General features: G+C 45.1%; 1 protein-coding gene across 1 annotated transcript in view; it reads left to right on the forward strand.

Annotated features, from left to right (window-relative positions):
* Positions 1-18,223, forward strand: part of VAV1 (vav guanine nucleotide exchange factor 1) — an 86,142-nt gene extending 67,919 nt beyond the window's left edge. The window contains exons 22-27 of the mRNA XM_034944953.4: positions 1,304-1,335; positions 6,113-6,229; positions 8,801-8,888; positions 10,800-10,914; positions 11,782-11,933; positions 14,855-18,223. Of these exons, the coding sequence (XP_034800844.1) occupies positions 1,304-1,335; positions 6,113-6,229; positions 8,801-8,888; positions 10,800-10,914; positions 11,782-11,933; positions 14,855-14,908 (558 nt within the window). The 3' untranslated portion in view covers positions 14,909-18,223. The remainder of the gene's footprint in view (positions 1-1,303; positions 1,336-6,112; positions 6,230-8,800; positions 8,889-10,799; positions 10,915-11,781; positions 11,934-14,854) is intronic.
* The last annotated feature ends 844 nt before the right edge of the window (positions 18,224-19,067 follow it).

Consider the following 19,067-nt stretch of genomic DNA (forward strand, 5'->3'; position numbering starts at 1 on the left):
CATTCCCACCAACAGTGCACAAGGGTTCCGATTTCTCCACATCCTTGCCAACATTTGCTACTTTCTGTTTTGTTGATTTGTTTTTGCCTTATAGTAGCTGTCCTAATTGTTTTAAGGTAGTGAAAGTGAGCACTTTCGGCCGGGCGCGGTGGTTCACGCCTGTAATCCCAACACTTTGGGAGGCCGAGGCGGGTGGATCACTTGAGCTCGGGAGTTTGAGACCAGCCCGACCAACATGGAAGAAACCCCATCTCTACTAAAAATACAAAATTAGCCGGGCATGGTGACACACACCTGTAATCCCAGCTACCTGTAATCCCAGCTGAGGCAGGAGAATCGCTGGAACCTGGGAGGCGGAGGTTGCTGTGAGCCAAGATCGCGCCATTGCACTCCAGCCTGGGCAATAACAGCAAAACTGTCTCAAAAAAAACAAATAAATAAATAACAAATAAATACATAAAATAAAAAAGCAAGTGAGCACTTTCGCCCATATTTAGATAAGGGTTGGTAAACTTTTTCTGTAAAGAGCCGAAGAGAAGTGTAAATCTGCTCACCCTCCAGGGTCCCATATGGTTTTGCAACTCTTCAGCTCTGCCCCTGTAGTGCAAAAGTAGCCACAGATAATCTGTAAATGATGTATAGACATGGCCGTGTTCCTATAAAGCATAATTCATGAGCACTGACGGTGAATTTCATATCATCTTCACCATCCCAAAAATATTCTTTTGGCTAGGCGTGGTGGCTCATGCTTGTAATCCCAGACCTTTGGGAGGCCAAGGCAGGAGGATTGCTTGAGGTCAGGAGTTTGAGACCAGCCTGGGAAATAAAGGGAGACCCTCCCCCTCATCTCGACAAAATTTTAAAAAATGAAAAATTAGCGGGTGTGGTGGTGCATGTCTGCAGAGGCTGAGGTGGGAGGATCGCTTGAACCTGGGATATTGAGGCTGCGGTGAGCTATGATCATACTGCTGCACTCCAGCCTGGGCAACATAGTGAGACTCTGTCCCTAAAAAAAAAAAAAATTCTTTTGATTTTTGCCAACCATCTAAAAATATAAAAACCATTCCTGACTTGAGGGTTATGATAAACTGCTGGGAAGACAATCCCTGTTTTATATGATACTGGGACAGTCTCTCCCCCGAGATTCTGGGACTTTATCCCCAATGAGTACCACCGTGCCTGGCACATAATAGGCACTCACTAAATGCAAGTGGAATGAGTGAATGAATGAATGAAGTGCCCTGCCCTCTGCTGTCACGTTGGGGTCTTTACACTAAGTCGGGGTGTCTCTCTGTATTCTTAGGGCCCTCCTCAGGACCTGTCTGTTCATCTCTGGTGAGTAGAAGCATTTATTTTTGTTTCAACGAGAGGTTTCTGGGTTGGGGTTCCAGGCTGGGTATGGGAGGAACCTCTGAGCCAATTAGTTATGTGTTCTGTGATCCCTGAGCACCGACTTCTGAATCTAGCTCTGGGCTGGGGACTGCTGGGGATGGGACAGACAAAGGAGGGTCCCTCACCTTGGGAGATGATGGTCTTGTTGGAAGGAAAATGGTTACAATGATGATGACAATGATGATGATGATGATGATGATGATGATGATAATGATGGTGGTGGTGATGGTAATGACAGTTCCAGTTTTTGTAGGATTTTTTGTTTTGTTTGTTTGTTTTGCACCTATAGCATGTCAAGCATATAGGGGTGGAGGTTTACAGTGTGGCTTTTGGAGCCCGCTGACCTGGATTCAAATTCTGACCCCAACCTTACCTAGCTATGTGACCTTGGGCCGGTTACTTAACCTCCCTCTGTTTCAGCATTCCTCTCTGGAAAATAGCTTAATGACAGTGTCTACTTCATAGTGTTTTTAGGAGGCGTAAATGAGTCTGTCAAGTGCTTAGTCCTGGTCCTGACACATAATGAGGACTTTATACAGCATTAGCTGTTGTTATTACTGCATTTAATCTGTTCTAAGATGCATGGTTGTTGTTTTTTTTTCTTCACATTTGAACATCTCTGACATTGAAATAGCTCTTGCGATCCACAGTGTCCATCTTCTGCTGAATTTTATAGGCAGGAAGTGTTCTTTCATAATGGCACATAAAAGAATGGTGCATTGAACAATTGCTGGCGCATCAGCTCTTTAACGAGCTCCTTTACTCTTCACAAAAGCCCTTCGGAAAATAGATTTGATTCTTACTCTCTGCCCCCCTACTTTCTTCTTTTCATCTTCTTTTTTTTTTTTTTTTTTTGCAAATGAGGCTGAGAGAGGGTAAGTGAATTACTTAATGTCACATGGTGAGGAAGTGATGGAGATGGGATTTGAACCCAAAGCCTCAGTGCCTCAGTTTATCATCTCTGGCTAGTAATAAAACACAGCATGATGATGCTCCCATCTTCTTGTTGCCCAGGCTGGAGCGCAATGGCGTGATCTCGGCTCACTGCAACCTCCACCTCCCAGGTTCAAGCGATTCTCCTGCCTCAGCCTCCTGAGCTGGGATTACAGGCACATGCCACCACACCTGGCTAATTTTTTATATTTTTAGTAAAGACAGAGTTTCACCATGTTGGCCAGGCTGGTCTCGAACTCCTGACCTCAGGTGATCCACTCGCCTCAGCCTCCCAAAGTGCTGGGATTACAGGTGTGAGCCACTGCGCCCAGCCGACGCTCCCATCTTCTAAGTGTGTACCACATAGTAGCAGGTGCACTATTGCCATTTATAAAAAATGTGCATCTGTGGCATCTCCCTCTTTTCAGAAGAGGAAATTGAGGCCCAGAGAGGCAAAACCAGTTGCCAAGGTCTTAGAACACGCAAGTGGCAGGGTCAGGATTTGAATCGTGTTCTCCTGCATTAGCACTCCTTCCGCCCTTCTGCGCCGAGATGTGGTCAATGGGGTGGGGACCAGGGTGAGACCAGGGAGGCTCTCTCATGGGTGCCAGATTTAAGGGGACGCTGAAAATCTCAGTCATTAAGGTCCATCATGTTTTAATACAACATTAAAAAAATCAAAAACAAGCCAAAAAAATTTTGAGATGAACAAATATCAAAATCCTAACTAAAGACAGGATCCAATAGAGCCGGGACTAAGAGGAGGTGGGTGAGGTGAGTCGGGCAGTCAGATTCTGTCTTTACTCAAAATTTTGATGTTTGTTCATCATGGTTTCTTTGCATTCATTAAAAAGAAAATGTTAAACACCAACTCGAACCAGATTTGCATTCGTTTTTTAAAATTGAGGTGAAATTCGGCTGGGCGCAGTGGCTCACGCCTGTAATCTCAGCGCTTTGGGAGGCCGAGGCGGGTCGATCACTTGAGGTCAGGAGTTCAAGACCAGCCTGGGCAACATGGTGAAACCCTGTCTCTACTAAAAATACAAAAAAAATTAGCTGGGCGTGGTGGCACACGCCTGTAGTCCCAGCTACTCAGGAGGCTGAGGCAGGGGAATCGCTTGAACCTGGCAGGTGGAGGTTGCAGTGAGCCGAGATTTTGCCATTGCACTCCAGCCTGGGCAACAGAGCGAGACTCGGTCTCAAAAAATAAATAAATAAAAAAAAATGAGGTGAAATTCATACAACATAAAATTAACCTTGTAATTGTTACTGGCATTTCTATTTCTATTCATATTTACATTTATATTACATATTAACATTTACATGATGTTAGATATTATATGCAATTACATATGATTTATAATTAATACTTATTATTTATATTGTGTATTTATGTTTACAACCTATTATATATTATACCACATATCATAAAATATATTTATATTATGCTATGTATTTTCACAAATTAATGTTTTTTATTTATGTTGCACATTTATGTTTATATTATATTATACAGTACACAATATATTATAATAAGATTTATAGGTTACCTATTTACTTTACATTATATTATATTTATCTACAATTATGTATAATATATAACTAATATTTATTCTTTAAATTGTATATTTACATTTATATCATCTTATCACATATTATAACCTATATCATAGTGTATTTATATTACAGATTTGCATTTATATTATGCTACATATTCTAGAGAATTAACATTTATTATTTATATTGCACATTTATGTTTATATATCATATGCGTTATATAATATACTATACTGTAGCTTTATATATTACATATTTACATTTACATTATGTTAGGTGACAAAATTATATATTATGTATAATTAATATTTATTATTTATATATGTTACATTTATGTCATATTGTACATTATGTATTTTAACATACATTTACATTAACATGATGTATTTACACTTATATAAAATTATATATCATGTATAATTATGTATTACACATAATATTCTTTATTGTATGTTACATTTATATCATGTTGTACATTATATACTATAATATACATTACATTAACATGAGATATTTACGCTTATATAAAATTATGTATTATGGGCTGGGCACGGTGGCTTATGCCTGTAATCCCAGCACTTTGAGAGGCTGAGGCGGGTGGATCACTTGAGGTCAGGAGTTCGAGACCAGTTTGGCCTACATGGTGAAACCCCGCCTCTGTTAAAAGTACAAAAAATTAGCTGGGCGTGGTGGTGTGCACCTGTAATCCCAGCTACTCGAGAGGCTGAGGCAGGAGAATTGCTTGAACCCAGGAGGCAGAGGTTGCAGTGAGCCAAGACAGAGCGAGGCACTGTCTCAAAAAAAATTATATATTATATATAATTATGTATTACATATAATTAGTATGTATTATTTATGTTGCCCATTTACATTTATAATATATTGTATGTTATACCATATATTTTACATTTACATAGACTATATATGGTGTATTCCATGTAATATAAATATTACATGTATATTTATATTATATTCATATTATATATTATAGGGTTATATATAACTATCTATATTAACATATAGCTATCTACAATAGATAGTTATATATTATTATATAATGATTATATATTATTATATAACTATTATTTATATTGAATATTTACACTCACATTATAAATATATTCATGTTATATTTATATTCAGTGGCTTTTTGTTTTTTTTTTTTGGAGACAGAGTTTCGCACTGTTGCCTGGGCTGGAGTGCAGTGGTGTGATCTCAGCTCACTGCAACCTCCGCCTACCGAGTTCAAGCGATTCTCCTGCCTCAGCCTCCTGAATAGCTGGGATTACAGGCACCCGCCATCAAGCCCACCTAATTTTTGCATTGTTAGTAGAGACGAGGTTTCACCATGTTGCCCAGGGTGGTCTCGAACTCCTGCCCTTGTGATTCGCCCACCTCGGCCTCCCAAAGTGCTGGGATTACAGGCGTGATCCACAGCGCCCAGCCAGTGCCATTTAGTATATTTGCAATACTGTGCCGCCATCACTGCCGTTTAGCTCCAAAACATTCTCAGCACCCCCAAGAGAAACCCCATCCCGGGCAGTTGCTCCTGCCTCCCGCAGCCCCCGGGAACCAAGGGTCTCCTTCCTGTCTCTGTGGATTGGCGTGTTCTGGGCATTTCCTATGAATGGAAATCACAGTGTGTGGCCGTTTGTGCCTGGCTTCTCTCACTGAGTGTGATGTTTTAAGGCTCATCTCCATTGTAGCCCATGTCAGTGCTGCTTCCCTTTTGATGGCTGACTTTATTCATTTTGATTTCTAAGAATATTGTATTAGAATACTGTTTGTTTTACTTATTGTCATTTACCTTGATGACTAGGTTTTTTGGCTCTCACTTACATTTTGCACCTGAGGCTCGTGACTCATTCTCCTTCCCCTACTTCTGTCCGGGTGACCACAGAGATGGGCACACAGTGAGCCTTCAGGAAATGCCTGGCGAAGCCATCGCCAAATTCCAGACACCCAGCCAGACCCAAAGGGCTGAGCCATCCCCCCGAATCCATGTGTCAAACCTTAGTGGTGACCTGTAGAAGTGGAAGCCCGCTCCCCATGTCTGGGCTCTGGCCCCTGCCTCCACGGCACCTACCTTGGTGCTGAAGGGCTGTTAGATCCAGGCTGTCACCAACTTAAAAAATCAAAGGGGTTCAGGGGGAAAGGCAGCCTCCATATGGCAATATGGGGACCCAGGCACGGGGGCCGTGCCACCTCTGTCCTTGGTGTCTCTTTGCAGGTACGCAGGCCCCATGGAGCGGGCAGGGGCAGAGAGCATCCTGGCCAACCGCTCGGACGGGACTTTCTTGGTGCGGCAGAGGGTGAAGGATGCAGCAGAATTTGCCATCAGCATTAAGTAACTCCTTTCTCCCTGACTCATACCCTTTTGGGGCCTGGGCCCTGCGGGCCTGGGAAAAAGGGTATCCAGGTTTTACTTTATAGAAGTGTACAGTAATAGCATGCACCTTTTACTGAGCCCCTGCTGTTTCCCGCGTGCCTTTCACCTTCCTTATTTCTTTTAATTGACAACCACAAGAAAGAGATATGATTCCTATAGAGGCTCAAAAAGGCTCTTAAAATTAATTAATTAATTTGAGTCAGAGTCTCCCTCTGTCGCCCTGACCTTTCTTCCCCCCCCCCCTTTTTTTCTTTTCTTTTCTTTTTTTTTTTCTGGCAGAGAGTCCCTTTGTCGCCCAGGCTGGAGTGCAGTGGTGAGATCTCAGCTCACTGCAACCTCCCAGGTTCAAGCGATTCTCCTGCCTCAGACTCCCGAGTAGCTGGGATTACAGGCGCCTGTCACCATGCCCAGCTAATTTTTGTATTTTTAGTAGATACGGGGTTTCTCCATGTTGGCCAGCCTGGTCTTGAACTCCTGACCTCAAGTAATCCACCCGCCTCGGCCTCCCAAAGTGTTGGGATTACAGGCGTGAGCCATCGTGCCTGGCCTGAAGGCTTTTATTTTTAACCAATTTTCATATATATGTTTTTTCTTTTTTTTAACTTCCAGGAATTTCTAATTTTTTTAATTTAATTTTATTATTATTATTGTTATTTTGGTGACAGTCTGTCTCTGTTGCCCAGGCTGGAGTGCAGTGGTGAGATCTTAGCTCACTGCAACCTCTGCCTCCCAGATTCAGGGGACCCTCCTAGCTCAGCCTCCCCAGTGGCTGGGACTATAGGTGTGCACCACCACACCCAGCTAATGTTTATATTTTTTGTAGAGACGAGGGTCTCTCCGTGTTGCCCAGGCTGGTCTCATACTCCTTACCTTCAAACATCCTCCCACCTCAGCCTCCCAAAGTGCAGGTGTGAGCCACTACATCCCACCTATATATATTTTTTTCAACTTATTTTAGAATCAGAGGGCACATGTGCAGGTTTGTTACAAAGGTATATTGCACAATGCTGAGGGTTGGGGCCATGAATGATCCCAACACCCAGGGAGTGAGCATATACTCAGTAGGTAGTTTTTCAGCTCTTTCATCCCACCCTCCTCCCTCTAGTGCTCCCCCGAGTCTATTGTTTCCAGCCTTTTTTTTTTTTTTTTTTTTTTTTGAGATGGAGTCTCACTTTGCCGCCCAGGCTGGAGTGCAATGGCATGATCTCAGCTCACTGCAAACTCCACCTCCCAGGTTCAAGTGAGTCTTCTGCCTCAGCCTCTTGAGTAGCTGGGATTTACAGGTGCACGTCACCATGCCTGGCTAATTTTTTTGTATTTTTAGTAGAGACAGTGGGGTGGGGGGTTGGGGGAAAGTTTCACCATGTTGGCCAGGCTGGTCTCGAACTCCTGACCTCAGGTGATCCACCTGCCTCGGCCTCTCAAAGTGCTGGGATTACAGGCGTGAGCCACTGTGCCTGGCCAATATTGTTCCCATCTTTATGTCCATGTGTACCCAATGTTTAACCCCTGCTTATAAGTGAGAACATGTGGTGTTTGGCTTACTGTTTCTGTATTAATTCATTTAGGATAATAACACCCAGTGCATCCACGCTGCTGCAATGCACATGATCTCATTCTTCTTTATGGCTGTATAGTAGTCCATAGTGTGTGTATATGTACCACATTTTCTTATCCAGTCCACTGTTGATGGGCACCTGGGTCGATCCATGTCTTTGCTATTGTGAATGCTGCTGTGATGAACATACAAGGGTGTGTGTCTTTTTGGTAGCACAATTACTTTTTCCTTTGGGTAGATACCCAGTCATAGGGTAGCTGCATCAAATGGTGGTTCTGTTTTTAGTTCTTCGAGAAACCTCCAAACTGCTTTCCGCAGTGGCTGAACCAATTTACAGTCCAGCCCACAGTGTAGAGGAATTCCCTTCTCTCACATGCTGCTGAGTTTGTAATTTCATTGTTATTTTTGGCTCCTGTGAATTTCCCTTACTTTTTTTTTTTGAGAGCTCAGCAATTTTTTTCTCAACATTTCTAGTGTTTTTTTAAATAGGAAGAGTTTGTTTTGTTTCTTTGTTTTGTTTTTTTGTTTGTTTGTTTGTTTTTTTGTGATCTAGTTTGCCAGATGAGCAGGAGTGGAGGTCTTCTCCAAGGCCCCTTTTAGTCTATGTCCACCATGTTGACAGAAATGGGTCTTTCCTCCAGGCTCTTCCTTTATATCCTATGGTCGTCTATATTGGTGGAAGGGGAGGTCTCTTCGTATCCATTCTAGAACACTGCCTTCTTTACAAGATCTTAGTGACTTCTCAACAAACCTGTGAGTCAGGGAAGATGATTCCTCTTCTACGAGAGGAAGACATTAAGGCTTTAGAGTAGCAAAGGCCCCAGGGAATGGGCTCTGTTGGGACAGCTTGTCTTTGGTTTCCAGTAGTTACTCCTCCCTGAAGGGGTCAAGGTTGCTTCCTCCATGACTGGGGCTTGGTGGGGAATGGGCCTGGTCCCCAGACTCAGGGCCCGGTGGCCATCTGGTTCCAGATATAACGTCGAGGTCAAGCACATTAAAATCATGACAGCAGAAGGACTGTACCGGATCACAGAGAAAAAGGCTTTCCGGGGGCTTACGGTAAGGGCCAATGTCCGCTCAATCCCAGCTTTCCAGAACCTAGGAGGACCCTCCCTGCACCTCCGCCTTGGGACCCCCTTTTCCCACATTCAGGGTGACCCCCCTCCAGTGGCACTACAGTGCAAGTGACCTTAAACTTATGCTCTTAATGATGAACAATGGGAATAATAATGAATAACAGCAGTTGAATATTGACAGAGCACTTAAGTGTAAGATATGTTCATTTTTAAATTTTATTTATACATATATTCGAGCATTATGTATATATGTATGTGTGTATATATGCATATATACATACATATGTATGTATGTGTATTTAAATTTTACTTACGTATATATACGTACATATGTATACATATGTATGTAGGGTACATGTATATACGTGTATCTATTTATTTTTATATAGATAGATAGATAGATAGATAGATAGATAGATAGATAGAGATTGAGAGAGAGAAAGAGAGTCTTGCTCTGTTGCCCAGGCTGGAGTGCAGTGGTGCAATCATAGTACACTGCAGCCTCAAATTCCTGGTTTAAATAATCTCTCGCCTCAGCCTCCCGAGCAGCTGGGACTATAGGCATGCACCATCATGCCTGGCTAATTAAAAAAAAAAAATTTTTTTTGTAGAGATGGGGACTTGCTTTGTTGCTCAGGCTGGCCTTGAACTCCTGGGCTCAAATAATCCTTCTGTCTTGGCCTCCCAAAGCGTTGGGATTACAGGTGTGAGCTACTGCATTCAGCCCTCAAATATGTTATAGATAGAAACCTAATTAATCCCCTCAACCTTCTTTCTGAGTTCCCATTTCACAGATGGGTAAAACTGAGGTTTACTCCTCGTCTAGCTTCACTGAATGGCAGAGCCCATAGCTTGTCTTTGCCTAATCTGCTGCATAATCATTTCAGCAACAATTCAAATGCCTTTTGAGGGTTCTTGCTTCTGTTTGGTGCCTTGTAATTGTCAACCATATTTTAGACATTTTAGGCCTAGCGATCTAAGGCATATGGTTTTTACCCATGGTCTGTGGGCCCTTGAGAAGCTGAGTCCTCTGAAAGAAAATCCAGAATGTTGCATGCATCTGTATTTTTTGTCTTAGATTTCACTTGATTCTCAAATGGATCCTTGACTCCCCCAAAGGTTAATTTATTCAACAAATCTTTTTTTTCCTCCATATTTTTTATTCTGAAACATATTCCCCCAATTTTTAACTTCTGAAAAATTTCAGACAAGTTATTGGAATAGGGTAATGAGTATCTATGAACCTTTCATATAGGTTTACTTTAAAAAAAATACAAGAGACAGGGTCTTGCTCTGTGGCCCAGGCTAGAGTGCAATGTTGTGATCATAGCTCACTGTGGCTTCAAACCCCTGGGCTCAGGCAATCCTCCCTCCTCAGCCTCCTGAATAGCTGAGACTACAGGCATGCACTGTCATGCCTGGCTAATTTTTTAAATCTTTTTTAGAGATGGGAATCTTGCTTTGTTGCCCAGGCTGGTCTTGAACTCTTGGCTTCAAGTGATCTTCCCACCTTGACTTCCCAAGGTGCTGAGATTCCAGGCATGAGCCACTACATCTGGCCTGATGATGATTGCTAATTGTAAATTAAGGCATGTGGCCCCATAGAAGGTTTTGAATTTGGTGAGCTAATTATCTGGTAAATTTATCACGAAGTAAGTTAGTCCACTATTGGAAGAACCTGTTTTAGGCAGTGTGGTCCCTTCCCCATAAATAGTCCTGGCTGCTCAGGGAGGTGATGAACTCCCCATCATGGGGAGTATTCAAGGGGTCACTTTCCAAAGAGGCCAGAAGCAGGGCCTGCCTCATGTGAGGAGTTGCATATGGCTGTTCCTAGCTCTGCCCCCTTATGGGCTGGCCCGCTGGGATAGCATCTGCCATGTGGTCCGCCTTCCAGGAGCTGGTGGAGTTTTACCAGCAGAACTCTCTAAAGGATTGCTTCAAGTCTCTGGACACCACCTTGCAGTTCCCCTTCAAGGAACCTGAGAAGAGAACCATCAGCAGGCCAGCAGGTAGGAGGTCTCAGACTGGGGGCTTACAGCCCCAGCCCCTTCCCATTGTGGAGGGAAACTTTGGGGATGCCATTGACACCCCTTCCAATGGCCTTGCAGAGGTCATATCTGTGCAGTAGCAGGAACCCCTTTCCACTCCTGTCTAGCCCTTCATATATATTTTTTAAATATAATATAATTTAATTAATTAATTAATTTATTTTTTGAGACAGAGTCTCACTGTGTTGCCTAAGCTGGAGTGCGGTGGTGCAATCTTAGCTCGCTGCAACCTTTGCCTCCCACCTCTCGGGTTCGAGGGACTCTCATGCCTCAGCCTCAAAATAAAAAAATAAAAATAAAAATTCAAAACCAGTCTTATTTTCTGGCTGGGTGCGGTGGCTCATGCCTGTAACTCCAGCACTTCGGGAGGCCAAGGCGGGTGGATCACTTGAGGTTAGGAGTTCAAGACCAGCCTGGCCAACATGGTGAAACTCCATATGTACTAAAAAAAAAAAAAACATAAAAATCAGCCGGGCATGGTGGCACAGGCCTGTAATCCCAGTTATTCAGGAGGCTGAGGCCGGAGAATCGCTTGAACCCAGGAGGCATAGGTTGCAGTGAGCTGAGATTGTGCCACCGCACTCCAGTCTGGGCGACAGAGAGAGACTCTATCTTTAAAAAAAAAAGTGTTATTTTCTAAATTCAGACGGGAGGATGATGCTGGGAGTACAATTGTGTCCCCTTACAGTACAGGGCATCTATTACTCTGCAGAAAAGAGCACTGAGGAGCCCTTTATCCTGGAGTTACTGTCCTGAGAGCTTGTGCCCCCAGAGAGTGAGTGGGTATCTGCCCCAGACCCTTTTCTCACTTCTGTTCTCTCTCCACAGTGGGAAGCACAAAGTATTTTGGCACAGCCAAAGCCCGCTATGACTTCTGCGCCCGAGACCGATCAGAGCTGTCGCTCAAGGAGGGTGACATCATCAAGATCCTTAACAAGAAGGGACAGCAAGGCTGGTGGCGAGGGGAGATCTATGGCCGGGTGAGGCAGGCAGGGCTGGGTGACAGGGGGAGGGCATGGGGGTTGAGCTGGTGGTGGACGAGACTGGAATTGGGGACTGGAGAAGGTGAGGTGCGGCTCCCATGGAGATCTCTCCTGGTGGGAGGGAAGGAAGGGACACAGGGATGTCATTTATGCATTTATGCAACCTACCTGCATGTATTCAGCACCTGCTGTGTGCAGACATTGTGCTGGGTGTCGAGGAGACAGAAACAAGCACGGTACAAGGATTGCCCTCATGAAACTTATAATCGAATGTGGAGGACAGACCTATAACCAAGCAGTCGTGACACTGAGTGGTCAAGACTAACAAGGGTGCCGGTCACGGTGGCTCATGCCTGTAATCCCAGTGCTTTGGGAGGCTGAGGTGGGAGGATCTCTTGAGGCCATAAATTCAAGGCAAGCCTGGCTAAAATAGTGAGATCCCACCTCTACATAAATAAAAATAAAAACAAAAACATTAGTTGGGCGTGGTAGTGTGTCCCAGGTACTCAGGAAGCTGAGGTGGGAGGATTGCTTGAGTCCAGGAGTTGGATGCTGCAGTGAGCTATGATTGTGCCACTGCAGCCTGGGTGACAGAACAAGACCCTGTCTTTAAAATAAAGAAGAAAGAATAAAAGAGATTGTGGTGGAGAATCACAGGGCAGCGTGGGAGCACTGAGGGAGCCCCTGACCCACCCTAGGAGTGGATCAGGATGACTTCTGAAAGGCCAAACTGATTAATAAGGGATAAATAAAGTCATCCAAATGAAAAGGTTGTATATGTGTTGGGGGAAAGCATTCCAGACAGAAGGACCAGTGTGTGCAAAGGCCCTGGGGTGAGAGGTGCCTAATCAGTACTGAATATACAAAGAGGTAGAGCTGGGACTAAACCACTGTGCTCACTTTGCCTGCTTGAATTCTGACTCTAAGGAGTGGAATAGACTTCAAATGTCTTCAAGTCCACTTGTTTCTGCCAAGTTCTCATTTTTGTTCCATGAAGGCAGAGCACCTTCTTTATTTCATCCACTGATGACTTCTCAGCCTCTAGAATTCTGCCTTATGATGGATTTCTCAGAAATATGTTTGTGTAATGAAGACAAGGACAGTGGTTAGAGTTTACATTCTACTGGGGAAAATATACACAAAAAATGATGTGGATAATTGCATCGATGAGGAGTTTTGTTAATACATTGGAGGGTCAGTTTAATGAGCAGTGGAGGACAATTAGGCTTTGAGAGAGGCTTTTGGAGCATTGAGGAAGGATTGGGATGTAAAGGATTCATCCATCCATCCATCCATCCACAAATCATCCATTCATCTGTGCATCCATCCATCTCAGCCTATGCATCCATCCATCTCAACCTACGCATCTATCCATTCATCCACCCACCCTTCCATTCACGCATGTATCTATCCATCTATCCACCTACCCACCCATTAAAACATTAATCTATCCATTAATCCACCATCCAGCCAACATCTATTCATCCATTTCTATCTGTGCATCCATCCATCTATCCATGCTTGCACCCATCTGTTAATCTATCTCTATATTTATCCATCCATACACCTACTCACCAGTCCATTAATTCATCCATCCATCCATCCGGCCACCATCCACTCATCCTTCCAATCACCATTCACCAACCCAAGTATCCATCTATCTATCTATCTATCTATCTATCTATCTATCTATCTATCCATTCATTATCTATCTTTCTATCTACCTATCTATCCACCTACCCATCAATCCAATAATCCATCCATTCATCTATCCATCCAGCCAAAAAATATTCAGTAAGTATCTACTGTGTGCCAGGAACTGTTCTAGGCTCTTGGGATTCAGTGACAAATAATACAGACAAAAATCCCTGCTGGCCAGGCGTGGTGGCTTATGCCTGTAATCCCAGCACTTTGGGATGCCAAGGTGGGTGGATCACTTGGGGAGAGGAGTTTGAGACCCGCCTGGCCAACATGGCGAAACCCTGTCTTAACTAAAGATACAAAAAAATTAGCTGGGCATTGTGGCCTGCGCCTCTAATCCCAAGTACTCGTTAAGCTGAGGCAGGAGAATCGCTTGAACCCAGGAGGCGGAGGCTGTGGTGAGCTGAGATCGCGCCACTGCACTCCAGCCTGGGCAACAGAGTAAGACCGTGTCTCAAAAAAAAAAAAAAAAAATTCTGCCTTGTAGAGCTCACATTGCAGTTGCAGGGAGGGGAACAGACAAAAAGCTTGTAAATAAGCAAATGATACATAATGAATCAGATGGTGATATGTGCTATAGAGAAAGATAAAGCAAGACAAGGGGTCCAGGCACGGTGGCTCATGCCTGTAATCCCAGCACTCTGGGAGGCCGAGATGGGCAGATCACCGGAGGTCAGGAGTTTGAAACCAGCCCGGCCAACATGGTGAAACCCCGTCTCTACTAAAAATACAAAAAAATTAGCTGGGTGTGGTGGCAGGCGCCTGTAATCCCAGCTACTCGGGAGGCTGAGGCAGGAGAACCACTTGAACCCGGGAGGTGGAGGTTGCAATAAGCTGAGATTGCGCCATTGCACTCCAGCCTAGGGGGCAGAGTGAGACTCTGTCTCAAAAAAGAAAAAAAAAAAAAAAAGAAAAAAAGAAAAAGAAAAGAAAAAGGGGCTAAGGAGTGTTGGGGTGGGTGGAGCTTGCAATTTTGAATAGTATGGCTAGGAAGGCCTTGCTGATAAAGTGCCATTTAGGGAGGGACTTTTAGGAGGTAATGGGTGTGTGTGTGTGTGTGGTCAGCCTTGTGTACGTTGGGTGATGTGTTTTCTGGGATAGACAGAAGGAAGAGCAGGTGCAAAGGCCCTGAGGTGGGAGGGAGCCTGCCTGGTGTGTGGAGGGGCAGTAGGAGGATGTGCAGAGGTTGCTCTGATGAACTCCTCATCTGTTTCCAGGTTGGCTGGTTCCCTGCCAACTACGTGGAGGAAGATTATTCTGAATACTGCTGAGCCCTGGTGCCTTGGCAGAGAGACGAGAAACTCCAGGCTCTGAGCCCGGCGTGGGCAGGCAGCGGGGCCAGGGGCTGTGACAGCTCCCGGCGGGTGGAGACTTTGGGATGGACTGGAGGAGGCCAGCGTCCAGCTGGTGGTGCTCCCGGGATGTGCCCTGACATGGTTAATTTATAACACCCCGATTTCCTCTTGGGTCCCCTCAAGCAGACGGGGCTCAAGGGGGTTACATTTAATAAAAGGATGAAGATGGATGGAAGGACTGGTGTCGTTCAGAAGGACCTGCTAGGAGAGAGATGGGGAGAGAGTGTGCCACACTGACAAAGCCCCCTCACCAATCCACAGACAAAGCCCCCTTACCAACCACAGACAAAGCCCCCTCAACAATCCACAGACAAAGCCCCCTCACCAATCCACAGACAAAGCCCCCTTACCAACCACAGACAAAGCCCCCTCAACAATCCACAGACAAAGCCCCCTCACCAATCACAGACAAAGCCCCTCACCAATCCACAGACAAAGCCCTCTCACCAATTTCTGTCTCCTAACTTGATTGCTGTTCTCTGTCATTTATTAATACAATACAACTTGAATCTGGGATACGAAATTCCCTCTTTTGGGCTGGGCATGGTGGCTCATGCCTGTAATCCCAGCACTTTGGGAGGCTGAGGTGGGCGGATTACCTGAGGTCAGGAGTTCAAGACCAGCCTGGCCAACATGGCAAAACCCCGTCTCTACTAAAAATACAAAAACTAGCCGGTGCCTATAATCCCAACTACTCAGGAGGCTGAGGCAGAAGAATCCCTTGAACCTGGGAGGCGGAGGTTGCAGTGAGCCAAGATCGCACCACTGCACTCCAGCCTGGGCAACAGAGCGAGATTCCGTCTCAAAAACAAATAAATAAATAAAATAAAATAAAGCAGGAATTTGCTGGGTGCAGTAGCTCATGCTTGTAATCCCAACACTTTGGGAGATTGAAGCAGGTGGATCACCTGAGGTCAGGAGTTCAAGACCAGCCTGGCCAACATGGTGAAACCCCGTCTCTACTAAAAATACAAAAACTAGCCGGGTGTGGTGGCAGGTGCCAGTAATCCCAGCTGCTTGGGAGGCTGAGGCAGGAGAATCGCTTGAACCCAGGAGGCGGAGGTTACTGTCAGCCGAGATCATGACGCTGTACTCCAGCCTGGGTGACAGAGCAAGAACTCTGTCTCAAAAAATAAAAATAAATAAATAAATAAATAAATAAATAAATAAAAGCGAGAATTTCTTTTTTTTTTTTTTTAGTACTCAAAGATTTTTATACTCAGGAAAGAATTTTATACTCAAAGATTCAAGATCACAAAAATGTACCGCTCATTCGTTTTTCTTTCTTTTTAAATTATTTTATTTTATTTTTTCAGGGACAGAGTCTTACTCTGTTGCCCAGCCGGGGGCACAGTGGCACGATCATAGCTCACTGCAGCCTCCACCTCCTGGTGTCAAGCAATCCTCCCACGTCAGCCTCCCAAGTAGCTGGGACTAAAAGCAAGCACCACCACACCCGGCTAATATTTTATTTTTTGTAGGGAGAGGGTGTTGCTATGTTGGTCAGGCTGGTCTTGATCTCATGGACTCAAGCAGTCCTCTCACCTTGGCCTCCCAAAGTGCTGGGATTACAGGTGTGAGCCACTGCACCTGGCCTCATTTGTTTTTCTTTTTGAGACAGAGTCTTGCTCTGTTGCCTGGGCTGGAGTGCAGTGGTGCAATCTTGGCTTACTGCAACCTCCGCCTCCCGGGTTCAAGTGATTTTCCTGCCTTAGTCTCCCGAGTAGCTGGGACTACAGGCATGCGCCACCATGCCCAGCTAATTTTTTGTATTTTTAGAAGAGACGGGGTTTCACCATGTTGGCCAGGCTGGTCTGGAACTCCTGACCTCAGGTGATCCACCCACCTCAGCCTCCCAAAGTGCTGGGATTACAGGCGTCAGCCACCTCACCTGGCCATTTTTTATTTAATAGTCTTTATTAATTATTAAAATTGCAGTAAAATATACATTACATGAAATTTATTTTCTTAACCTTTTTTTTCTTTTTTTTTTGAGACGGTGTCTTGCTCTGTCACCCAGGCTGGAGTGCAGTGGTGCGGTCTCAGCTCACTGCAAGCTCTGCCTCCTGGGTTCACGCCATTCTCCTGCTTCAGCCTCCCGAGTAGCTGGGACTACAGGCGCCCGCCACCACGCCCGGCTAATTTTTTGTATTTTTAGTAGAGACGGGGTTTCGCCTTGTTAGCCAGGATGGTCTCGATCTCCTGACCTCGTGATGCACCCGCCTCGGCCTCCCAAAGTGCTGGGATTACAGGTATGAGCCACCACGCCTGGCATTTTTTTTTTTTTTTTTGAGACGGTGTCTTGCTCTGTCACCCAGGCTGGAGTACAGTGGCGCAATCTCGGCTCACTGAAACCTCTGCCTCCTGGGTTCAAGTGATTCTCCTATCTCAGCCTCCCAAGTAGCTGGGATTACAGGCACCCACCACCACACCCGGCTCATTTTTGTAGTTTTAGTAGAAACGGGGTTTCCCCATGTTGGCCAAGATGGTCTCGATCTTCTGACTTTGTGATCCACCAGCCTCGGCCTCCCAAAGTGCTGGGATTATAGGCATGAGCCACTGCGCCCAGCCCTTAGACTTTTAATGCTCATAAACTAAGATTCAGGATCTCCAAGGAAGATTTTGAAGTTCGAAAGCCAGGGAGGCTGAGGCCAGAGGATTGCTTCAGGCCAGGAGCTCGAGACCAGCCTGCACAAAATAGTAAGATCTTCCTCTCTACAAAATAAATAAATAAAATAAAATAAAATAAAATAAAAAAATTAGCTCTGCATGGTGGCACACAACTGTAGTCCCAGCTACTCAGGAGGCTGAGGTGGGAGGATTGCTTGAGCCCAGGAGGTGGAGGCTGTGGTGAACTATGATTGCACCACTGCACTCCAGCCTAGGCAACAGAGTGAGACCTCATCTCTAAAAACCAACCAGGCCAGTCACAGTGGCTCACGCCTATAATCCCAGCACTTTGGGAGGCCGAGGCGGGCAGATCACTTGAGGTCAGGAGTTTGAGACCAGCCTGGCCAACATGGTGAAATCTCATCTCTACTAAAAATACAAAAATTAGCCGGGCGTGGTGGCAGGTACCTGTAATCCCAGCTACTTGGGAGGCTGAGATAAGAGAATCACTTGAACCTGGGAGGGGGACGTTGCAGTGAGATGAGACTGCACCGCTGCACTCCAGCCTGGGTGACAGAGGAAAACTCCATCTCAAACAAAAACAAAGAACAAAAAACAAAACAAAGCAAAGAAACAACCAAGTAACCAACTGACCAACAAAAGCCAGGGAGTTGCTTTTTGGGTAAATCTGCAGGCTGCTAGAATAACCCTTAGGAGGCAAAAAGATGGGCTGGCCTAAGCTGACAGGGCTGGGGAAGGATCATGGGCTATAAATTAATTTGGGGAAAAGTAGTTCATACTTCCAAATATATTACCCTACCATACTACTAACAGAGGCACCTCCCATGTCAAGTATTCAGTGTTGTCTGGCGCCATGAAAGTAAGCACTTCTTACACATTATCTAGATTAATCTCACAGCCAGCTTCGTGGTATTTTATCTTATTTTATTATTTATTTATTTATTTTTGAGATGGAGTCTAGCTCTGTCGCCAGGCTGCAGTGCAGTGGTGCAATCTTGGCTCACTGCAACCTCCACCTCCCAAGTTCAAGCGATTCTCCTGCCTCAGCCTCCCGAGTAGCTGGGATTACAGACACACGCCACCACACCCAGCTAATAGTTGTATTTTTAGTAGAGACACAGGGGTTTCACCATGTTGGCCAGGATGGTCTCGATTTTCTGACCTCGTGATCTGCCCACCTCAGCCTCCCAAAGTGCTGGGATTACAGGTGTCAGCCAACTGCAACCGGCCGGGTTTCTTTTTGTTGTTGTTGTTGTTTTTGAGACGGAGTCTCGCTCTGTCGCCCAGGCTGGAGTGCAGTGGCATGATCTCGGCTCACTGCAAGCTCTGCCTCCCGGGTTCACGCCATTCTCCTGCCTCAGCCTCTTGAGTAGCTGGGACTACAGGTGCCCGCCACCACGCCCGGCTAATTTTTTGCGTTTTTAGTAGAGATGGGGTTTCATCG

Source organism: Pan paniscus, chromosome 20 (assembly GCF_029289425.2).
Source record: "Pan paniscus chromosome 20, NHGRI_mPanPan1-v2.0_pri, whole genome shotgun sequence".
Taxonomy (NCBI): domain Eukaryota; kingdom Metazoa; phylum Chordata; class Mammalia; order Primates; family Hominidae; genus Pan; species Pan paniscus.